Here is an 11,297-nt window from a genome sequence, read left to right on the forward strand (position 1 = left end):
AAAGATGGGTGGCTATTTCTCTTGAGGTTGCTTGTGTATCAATCACCCCTAGGAACCGATTGTGTCACATTTTACCAATGCCACAGCTTCTCTAAAACCTTTAAAAATTACAGGCCTGGAGATGAGCATTGACAAGTTGATGTCAACCACTGCAGTACAGTAGACAATCCTCATGAGTTATTTATTCATGACACCATGACTTGATGCCATTGCCCACATTTCTCTTACTTTTTTCATTCAAGGACGATTTAGCATGGACAATGTTCAGCCAACACTTTGAAAATCCTGCCCTTAAACCCGCCCATCCAGCATTTTATCTTAGTCTACATTATGAAATAACATATTTTCCATAGTTTGACCCCATATTTATCCAATATACTTCTATTCTACATACAAAGTATTTAGTTACAGAGTGTAATTGTGTATAATATACTGTATATTACATAAATGGTATTCCCCATTAATCCTAGAAGGTGTATGTGATAATTATTAAAAAACAAAGGGACAGATGACAGTTATAGAACACTGGGAAATTGATCATCTATCAAACCAGGTCAGGCAAATTTAATGTACATGGAGAATACTCCAGCCCCACATACATTAGCACCTCCTGCTGGTTCAAAATTGACTTGACGAGCTGCAGCAGGGGAACTTCACATGACAGCTGGATGAATTTATCTGAGGTAATATTATAGGAACACTATAATAAATAACTCTCCACTGTGTTCACCTCATATTCTTGAACAGGTAAAGAAGGAAGTAAAGACATGCTAACTTAAAGAAATGTGTTAAAATCCTTTCCACGATAGTTTTTAGTGGAAAAGCCTCTTGCATTAATCATAAAGTAAAATAATGTCCAACATGTGATGAATGAGTGCAGCCCATCAGCAGGAGAACAATGTGAGGCCCAGTATTGCTGCACACTCACATGTTACATCAAGGCTTTACTTGTAATCAAACGTGACGCTAAATCCTGTCAGCTTGTAAAGCTGGTTTATGTGCGTCAGTGAGCAAGCCATTGGAGGAAATTAAGGAAGAGGAGGAGAAGAGGAAGGGGGGGGCGGGGTGAGGAAAGACAGCTTGAACGTGTGACTGTCAGGAAAAATTCAAAAAAAGTGACTGACAATTCAGAGTGACCAACTTTCAATAGGAATAGTTCGTCAGCGGTAAAAGAAGACATTGGAAATACTTTCTTGATTTCAACAAAAAAATCTTTTAATCCTTTAAATACCTGTAAAGATGAGCTGTATCCCTGCCTCACACAGGTAAGATACATGACAAAAACATTCTAAATACTTAGAACATGATGTATCTACCTGCCCATGCTACCATAGCTGTGAGAAGTGGTGTTTTGTGTTATATTCTTAAATCAGAGGGCACCATAGATTCAACAAGATCATACCTGAGACTAAATTTATTGGGACCATGAAACGGAAATTGACTGCCTGGAATAAAATCATATATCAAACTCATGACAGTAGCATCACTGTCTCTGTTCAGGCCTATATAAATTCATTAAATAAAGCATTGTGATTAGAGACTAGCCAGCATAAAGACAACATTTACTCCCATATTCTGTCCCTCTAGATTTTAAATACTCTGTGCTTAGATGTCAGTGTGTTTATACACATATAACTAGAAATATGAACTCATGCCTTGGTTACAAAAACATAAATGTTTGCAATGTCAATGTCACCTTACAGGATAATCACTCAGTTCAACTATCCCCTTAATTCCTTTATAATTATTACCCTATATGTCAGGCTGTCTTTTTTGTTTTCCACCTTTTCTCACCCTTCCCCCATCTTTGCAGCTGACAAGTCAGTTGTTGTTCAAGCCTGTTATTTCATTAAGTGCTTACCTGCAGATTAACTCAGAGGAAAAAAAGTCTTACTTTGCCAGCTCCCTCCTCATCCCTCAAGTCTTTTTCTATACAGCCCAAGTATTTTTGTCTCACTGAAACGTATGATAATGCACTCCTCCATCTAAAAGTGTCTGTGAAGATGAGTTAAGTTATATGAAATAAAATGTTCAGACCACATTTGCTTGTTTAGCTTATATATATATATATACTATAGGATAAAATATTTTTTTCTGACCACATCTATTTGGATGTATTTTTTCTTTGATGTTGCAGTTATTGCCAAATAGAGCTTTTCCACAGCATCCATTCTAACATGAAACAGTAGTTTTAAAAATGTTCCAGTTTAGCTGGTGATCAGGTTAACCGGTGATATTCTGAATGAATTTCTGATGTTTCATTCATGTCGCAGAATTGTCAGATCCTTGAAAATTGTGGTGATCAAAACTCACATTAAATGATGTAATAACCCTAAAAATGTTTACTCTTCTCTCCTAAAATTTTCATTTTTAACAATGTGAATGCAATAAAATAAAATACAATGAAAATAAAGCAATGATTTGGAATTTGAACCTCTCATCATAACGAGCCAGATCTCTTTGAAGGTGTGAGTTGAGTTGTTTTGAAATCGTAAACCTTATTTGACACAAATACGCTGAGGTTGTCATTGAGTCAAACCAAAGCAAAGCCCCTGTCAGTGCTGTTTGTGTTCTGACAACATGGTAGTGTGCAATTTCTGTGGCTACCATTCATGTACACACCCAGAACAGGCGGAAAAATACCAGAATTCCATGTATCTAAATAGACTTAATGTGATCGGAAATCTCTGTGTTTATTTCATGTCTTCATGTTTCCAGCTATAGTTTGATTGTTAAGGATCAGCAAATTAAACTTTTTTTAGGTTCAATTCATTGCTGAAATCTTAATTTTCAGTTTAATTAAATTTAATTAAATTGTATCATAATATACATTACCACAAAGCACTTTACTGTATATAGTGAGGTTGATGTCAAGGTCAGTGCACTGTAGACTCAGGGCAAAGAAGGCATTGTGTTGCTGTGTTGCTGAAATTCAGTGGCCCAGTAATGACTTTTGATCGTGTAAATGCTTCAGGCAAAATTGACCTTAATTAAACAAGTGTGTTGTGTTTTTTGCAGTATGAGCACCATTCTCAATCAAGTAGAATCTCAGATGGAGGACAGTTCAGTGGAGCGAAGAGGCAGCAGAGCCTACCAGGTACAACTGACATACTTGACTGCTTTATTTTCCCTTAATCAAATTGCATCACTTTTTTTCAGATTCACGTGTTTGATTTGTTTTAATGGTGTTTTCTCTATCCAATAGTTATTCACTTTCTTGTTCTTGTTTGAGTTGCTTGCTAAAAAAATATTTCTGGCAATGCAAGATGATAATACACAAACACATGTACCTTTATATACTCTACATTATTTACAATTTGCCTTTTACTTTTAAATCATTATGAAAGAAAGATGATTTCATTGAAAACTACACCCTAAAAAATGCTGGGTTAAAAATAACTCAATTTGGGTTATTGCTGTACCCATTGCTGGGTCAAATATGGACCGATCCAACTCTGTGTTATTACAACCCAGCAGAGTTGTTTTTTTGTTTTTTTTACCCAAAACTGGATAAAAGTAAATATAAAAATACTCAAAATTAGATTGAAAAAATACAACCCAAATCAAAAGGGTAAAATGACTTACTCTAACTACTTAAGAAATGAACGAAAGAAGATTATAGTAAAACTATGAAATGATGAAACAAGCACAATGTCTCAGCTGTTCTTTATTTTTAATTTATTTATACAAGCAAAATTATATAAATATAATATAATAAATCATCATTCAAATGCATGTTAACACATGCAAGGTTTTCAAATGTGACCTCCTTGATTAAACAAAAGCTGGTAGTCAAATGATCTGACCTCAAATAATGGCCAAGGGTGATCGACACAAACAAAGGCCAACTCCAAATACAGGCCAGGAGAAAATAGTAACAATAGATAAACTCAGTTCCTGTATGTAATGTACATTCCAACTATGAATTATAAACATTTACATCACTTCAATGTTAAGTTCCACAAGATGGCAGTAGCTACATTTGAAGTATATGGCAGCTATCTATAGTGTTATTTTCACCTTTTCATCAAAATGGCTGTCTGAAAAGAGAATTAACTGCCTTTTTGGTGTGTCACCAACCCATTGTGTTGGGTCAATACTTTAACCCAATGCTGGGTCAAATCCACACAACTCATAATCCAGCCGCCTCAACCCAGCATTTGGGTTATTAAAATAACCCAGCATTTTTTAGTGTGTAGGCTTGGCCGAAACTTACAACATGACTAGACTGTGCCGTGTTGAGGAAGTAGCTAAAACCTGGTTTGACTGATTACAACTTGCTTGAAAAGTCGCTAAATGTTGCTTGGTGATATAATACAATAAATGTACATATTTATGAAGTTCTCGCATCATATTTACATTCGGCTTTCCCTCGCCTTTCTTTCTCTGATTGCCTCTCTCCTACTGTCTGTGGACACATATACAGTATTTTAACGAAGCTGGATCCACAGTAAAGTTGTTGTCATTGACATGTTTTTCTACTTCTGTGTCAGACAATGGAACATGTGTGAACCAGTGACCCATTGTTAGTCACTACTTTCAAGTCATTTCCAGCTTCTGCTATCTTCTGCTATTCTTGATTTTATAACTACAACATTGTATGACAAAATCACTAGACACATATGTTAAATCCAGCGACTGTAGTGATTTCTGCAAGTTTTAAAGTGAAATGATCCCTCTGTCACTCAGGTCTGTATGTCAGCTACCATGTGATCGAATGATTTTTGGGAACTTTTTCTTATAAAGACAACATACCTGTTTACATGGCAAATGAAAATTATTATTCCTATAATATTCCCATTTACATGCAGCCATGCATAGTCCTGAAAAACAATCCATCCATCCATCCATCCATCCCAATTAATGACTTGTTCAACTGTGTGAAGCCTCCTCTTGTGTTTGAACTTTTTTTTGCATATATCTCAACCCTAAGCTTGCAAACTGTTGCCTAGTTGGATGGTGGACAACACAACAAGCAAGAGGCTGTGTTTTGCAAACTGCCATAACTGAGACATTTTATAAACATGCTGAATACATGTCTAAATAATTATTCTAAATTCAGAAAAATATTAGTACATATATCATGTTATTTTTGAAAAATGCTGAATACTAAATATACAATGTTATTGTGCATGTAAACTCACTGTGGAGGGGAAGCCCATCCTTGTGTTCACCGGGTGAATTTTCGACGTAAAGTACTAATAGTGCTTTGTCTAAAAACATTGGATTGCAAACACTGCCTGTCCAGAGATAATAGAAACCTATTTATTTTGAAAGAGCAACAGTCAATGGGGAAAGCCTAGTACTTGCTTGGCTGATCCATTGTGAAGCTTGATAACTCCATCATTCAATCTGTCAGTAATATTTGCATGCAAGAGTGGTGGTTCAGCAGTTACTTGGAAGGTCTGAAGGTTAAAATTCTAAGATGTATCCTCAGATGGTTTTAAACTTCTTAAAAGTTTGGAATAACATAAATCATTAGCATAACCTTTGTTTTTTTTAAGGAAAATTAATACAAATCATATATCTTCCTGGTCCAGATCTTTCCAGAAGCTGAAAAGAATGAAGACTCAGATTCCAGTTACCCTGATGACTTTCTGTATAGGAGGGAGCGTCTCCCCTCGATTGTTGTGGAGCCCACAGAGCTCAGTGAGTTGGAGAGTGTGGCGCATTACTGGCCTCGTCAGTGCCAAATGAGCCACAACGTGAATGAGGAGGAGGAAAGCTCTGGTGATCACACAGAGGCCTCTGTGGATGGAGATCAGCAGGAGGAAATGGGGATGGACGAAAGGTGAGGACAGTGCAGTGGTATATTATTTGATCCTGCCTTTCAAACACATTTGACCTGTGTTCATTTTATCTCTTTTTCCACATTATTGCACTCCTTTCTGCACTGGCTCAGTATTTTTCGCATGGCTCATTCTTGCACAGAATTAAATTCTTTCATGTTTACATATTAATATTACATACAACCAACTATACATATTTTGTCTGGACTCGATATACAACCCTCATATATATGCACTCCCCTCCCCAACTCAATGTACCCCCCTCTCCTATTTAATCTGTTATACATATATGATCATCCTTAAATATTTGGTTTAGATGCTACCTGCATTGTATTGGCTATGTACCTGTACTCTGCACAAAGACAATTAAGTTAAGATAACTCTTATCAGGGAAGTTTAAAGGGATAGTTCACCCAAAAATGAAAATTAACTCATTATCTACTCACCACTATGCCGATGCAGGGGTGGGTGAAGTGTTTGAGTCCACAAAACACTTCTGGAGTCTCAGGGGAAAACAGCGTTGCAGCCAAATCCAAAATAATTGACCGATTGGTCAATGGTGACTGATTCTTTAAACGTAAAAATACAACTGAAGAAAACATAAAATGCTTCCAAACTGCTCCTGTGGTGACATTCAAGTGTCCGTATGCCCAGACATTCAAATTCGACTCGAAACTGTGTCATTTAAACAATGTTTTTAGACTAAATGTCCACTGTGATCCACGCGCAAATCTAGCTCTAGAGGAGGATATTTAGGCTAAATACATGGTGTAAATGATGCCATTTGAAGTCGAATTTCAATGTTGTGTCATCACTGCAATAAAAACTGACCTATTCAATGAATTAAAATAGGCTATGATGGATAATATCCTCTGTATTCTTTGTAACATCTGACAGTTTCTCTAAATTTTCATTGTTGCAGCTCAGTTGCTAGGAAGTCTTCTATTGGACCGTCCCAGAGTCAACTGTCCCTCTCCCGGCTGACTCCGCCTGCCTCCCCCACCCACCTTGAAGCTGCCCCACCATGTCAGAAGAGTTGAACCAGTACAACCAGTATGGACTGACACCATTGCAGTTTACCTGAATTGTGTGTATTTAAAATGTATAATCAGTTCATGAGCACTATACCAATAAATGAGAATCGTATTGGGAAGGTTGAGTAAAGTGAAGATGCAAGATCCATTTCGGATAACTAATATTAAGCTGAATCCAGTATTGCTATATCTAGTTTAGAATTATCTGTGGTTAACTGCTGCACTTAATGTATCTGACTTGTGGACTGAAGTAATGAGAGACTGTTGTGACAACCTCCAGTACTTCTGAGGGTGATTTTCTTCCTTTGCAACACCAGTCTCATTCCACAGCAAGCATGTGATGAATTATCCAGTTTACTAAAGCATGAAAGCCTGGCCCAGACCCAAAATGGCTGTTATGGCTGTTACCGTAGCAATAAGAGCTACAACTGTGGCATGGAATAATTTAGTCATGGCATTAGTGGACCCACAGAATGGAGGGCACCTCCATCATGTCCTAAGAATTGACCAGTATGTGTATGAGGTTTTCACAGATAAGATTATTAAATTAAATTGCCTAATAATTAAATTGTATATGTCAAGGAGTAAAATCATCTTTGATGGAATTTAGACCATGTTGGGACATTACAGCTCTTACCCCCATCATTGGAAATATTTACTGCAGCAGTTCTATTGACCTACTTACAAGTGTACAGTCCCTTCAAAATGTCTTGTTTTTTTAAAGTCATAGTCAGAGTATAGAAGTCATAGTAATGTCAACCACTGTAGTATTGATCATTTAGATTAATAACAGTTAGAGTAATAAGGCCACATTCATGTTTACAATGCTCACTATATCAACACCTTCATATAATGCTGTAGGTTCAGCCACACTGTAGGTTCAGCCATATAATTAGAATATAATAGATGTGTGACTGTTGAGATCATCAATGTAAATTGTTTTTATAGTCACAGTTTTTGGGTGCACTGCTCCTTCTGTCATCTTGTAAGAAAAACTGTTGATAAAACCTAAACATAAAATTTCACAAATACATGTATCCTGCATCATTCATGGTTGAGGATTGAAACATGAAACATTACTGAATAGAACATGCTGCTACAGTCCCACCTGAGTGAAGGCTGAAGCCACTGGTCCTTCAGCGCCCACATACAAAAGAACCAATGCAGAACCTTTGCATTATGCTTCTGTAATTCTAATCAACTGTGGTGATATACCTCAAGACCAATATTCACCTGTCATTTATAAACAGCCAGGTCAGTGTGGTTGGCTAATGTGCCACAATACAATTGTTAATTTTCTTATAGATGTAAATATTCATTATGTCAATGCCTCTATGCTTACAAGAGTGGAAAATGTATAGGCTGTTTGGGCTATACAGAAGTTTGACCTCATGTGGAAACAAAGTTCTGCACCATTGATCTCACACCAGAGGAAAACCACACACACTGTAATCAATCAAATGTTATCACAGTTTTTGCTGTTGCTATAGTTGTAGTGTCCTAGCAGATTGAGGATCATATAGGTTTCAATAGTACAATTTCAATTCAAATTGACCGGTTTCACCAGTGTGAAGAAGACAACCCATCAAGTTACATCAGTGAGCTTGTGTCTACAGATTCTGACCTCTAGAGGGAACTAGAGCAACACATCTCACTGGTTGATGTCGATTCCCAGTGGTAGCAAAGAAAATATAGTATCGTATTATGAAGTTCCCAATGTACATTAACCACAGCTCAGCATAGAGTCATTTCCTAACTTGGAATATAAAAAACCTTTGTGGCAACCCAATTCAGCAGAGAACTTTCTGAAAAGAATAGTGGTTGATCTGGTGCAAAACTCTGACAGACACTTTTCTTGAATATCAAAGTTGGCACATATAGACTCTACAAAAAGATGACCCTAATATGGTCAACTAACCCTAGTTGACCATATTAGATTTAGAATGTGTCAAAGAGCCCTTCATCAGTCAGCTGAGCAGGCATTCAAGTTTAAATGAGATAAACACTGACAATATTGTCTATTGGTGCAGTCCAAAGGCCATAAATGAATTTAGACCCGTGGTCAACCAGTCACATAGCTGATGACAGGCACTCACATGTCATGCTGACCCAGTCCAGTTGTTATTGTGGTGAAACCATTCATCAGGAGAAAACTAGGGACTGGTCAGTGTCAGGGCAGGAAAGTGTTTAGGCCTACATTGTAAGACTTTCATAAAATATAGTCAATTTCTTTCTTTCTTAAAAAGGAACCAAAAATTCAGATAAGACTTTATAGCCTCAGGGAAATTAAGTTTCAAAAGATAAATATGGTCAGAATTCTGAACTCTTCTTGAAATTTCTTTCTATGTTTCTCTGTGGACCTACATATATAATATCTCTACAGTCAGCAGAAATGACAAACACTCCCTACACACACTATACAGAGAGACTGTGTGGATGTGATATGAGAAATCTGCAGATAGACTTGACACAATGGGACAGTCTGACATTTGACTTTATGAAGCAATAATACTGTGGATAGTGTGGCCTACTTTCAGTCTAAAATGTGCCAATGTTTCATAAATGCTGGGCAGCTGCTATAGTGTTCTTGGACTTCTCTTGCTCTCCCTCACATTCATCAGAGCTGAAAATAAACCTAGGGGGGAGGGGGCTCTGGGAAGAAACAGAGGTTGGTTGACATTGCCTAGGGATTTGGAGAAATTATGCTGACATTGAGCCACACAAATGTTTTGTCTTATTTAAACGTTCACTCTTTGTCGGCTCTGATGGTTCTACAATCCCCCCTGGTTCTTTTTATGTTGATTCTTGACTAAACATCAGACTCAACTGTTGTGGTCTTCAATACTAAATAATTGTGGCTGTTGAGATACATGCCCCAGAAGAACCAAGATTAGATATACAGTATTTTCAAACTTTGGGCTTCAAATGTACTCATTCTTAGCAAATATACATTTATAAAATAAATCCAAATAGGAGAGGGAGCAGCAAGGGCGCACTGTGAACCCCAAATTGCCCGTGAGTGGGTTTGAGTGACATATAATGGACAAAGTGCTGTACAGAGATGCACTGTATGAATGTGGGTTGATTGGGCCAATGGAAAAAGCGTGAAATGCTTTGAGTGGTCATCAAGAGCAGAAAAGCACCATATAAATACAGATGACTTACCATTTACAGTGTGCAGAAGAAGGTGGAGTAACCAGTGCTGGCTCACTGGCATTCTTGATTGACAAAATCTAGCAGTTACAAAGCTTTTGAGAGCATCTTTAAATTTGTGACTTAATCAATTCAGAAAAAAATCATGAAATTACATATTTTTTAGTGGGCATCATTCCTTCTCTTCATTATCTCTAAAATACCTCAGCAGACCTGTTGAGGTATGCACTCCTCAAATTTCTTCATCACTTGTCCACCACAACCTCAAACCAATGTGTTCTTTGTCCCTCTTTAGACTATGTCAACTATCACCTTTGTTCCTGTAAAAACTACTAAAGCCAGCAGAGGTCGCCAAAATGTGTTAATGGGTTATATTTAAGGAATTGTTCACTGAAAAATGTAAATGTAATCATCATCTATTCGCCACTATGCCGATGGAGGTGTGGGTGAAGTATTTGAGTCCACAAAACACTTCTGGAGTAAACTTTGTTGCAGCAGAATCTGACCTACACTTCAGACGTAATAAAACAACAGAAAAAACATGAAATGCCTCCATACTGCTTGTGTGGTGTCATCCAAGTGTCTGCAAGCCCTGACATTCATATTTGACTCAAACCGGTGTCATATATACCGTGTTTTAAGCCTTAAATGTAGTTCGCCATTGACTTCAATTGTATTGGATTCGGCTGCAACAAAGTTTACCCCTTAAACTCCTGAAGTTTTTTTGGGACTCAAAACACTTCAACCATCCCTCCATCGGCATAGTGGTGAGTATATGATGAGTGACTTTTTTTCCCCTTTAAAGTACTGCACAGACTAAAGGGTGTATCTTTACAGGGCAGTCACTGTAATTCCAACATGGTGAAATGACAGTTGACAGAAGTACTGATTTCAGGCTGCTATTCAGCACTGGATTGCCTTCCTGCTGTTTTGTCTACAGATACAGCAGTCTATAAAATATGTTTTATTTGAAATGTGAATGAACTGGGTAGAAGAAAAAAGGAACAATAATACAAGGATGGAGGAGAAAAAAAATAGGTCAATCACACTGAATCTCTTAAAGTTCCAAAAATAATAGCCCCTCTGTCTCCTCTCTCACCATCACCCTCTCTGTCTGGCTAATCAAAGCCAGATGTATGCACACGAGGCCCTCATTCAACCCCTCCTCCATCTCTCACTGTCTCTCTGTTTCACTTTCTCAGTGTGGGTTTCCTCCTCAGGCTCAGTGCCTCTCTGTTCCTCCTCCTCCCTTCTTGCCCCCACCCCCTCCCCAGACTTTCTGGCAATACAGGAAATACTCCAGGTTCCTGGCCCTGAAGGG

The 11,297-nt window shown here is 37.6% G+C and overlaps 1 protein-coding gene across 1 annotated transcript; it reads left to right on the plus strand.

The window, feature by feature from the left end:
- The first annotated feature begins 1,057 nt into the window (after positions 1–1,057).
- si:ch1073-303d10.1 (protein LBH-like) lies at positions 1,058–7,854 on the plus strand. Its single transcript, XM_035177884.2, has 4 exons — positions 1,058–1,265; positions 3,019–3,097; positions 5,541–5,791; positions 6,712–7,854. Exons 1-4 carry the CDS (start codon positions 1,240–1,242, stop codon positions 6,827–6,829), a joined length of 474 nt encoding a protein of 157 aa, XP_035033775.1. The 5' UTR covers positions 1,058–1,239; the 3' UTR covers positions 6,830–7,854.
- Positions 7,855–11,297: the final 3,443 nt, after the last annotated feature.

The sequence above is a fragment of the Hippoglossus stenolepis genome, chromosome 15 (assembly GCF_022539355.2).
Source record: "Hippoglossus stenolepis isolate QCI-W04-F060 chromosome 15, HSTE1.2, whole genome shotgun sequence".
Classification (NCBI taxonomy): Eukaryota; Metazoa; Chordata; class Actinopteri; order Pleuronectiformes; family Pleuronectidae; genus Hippoglossus; species Hippoglossus stenolepis.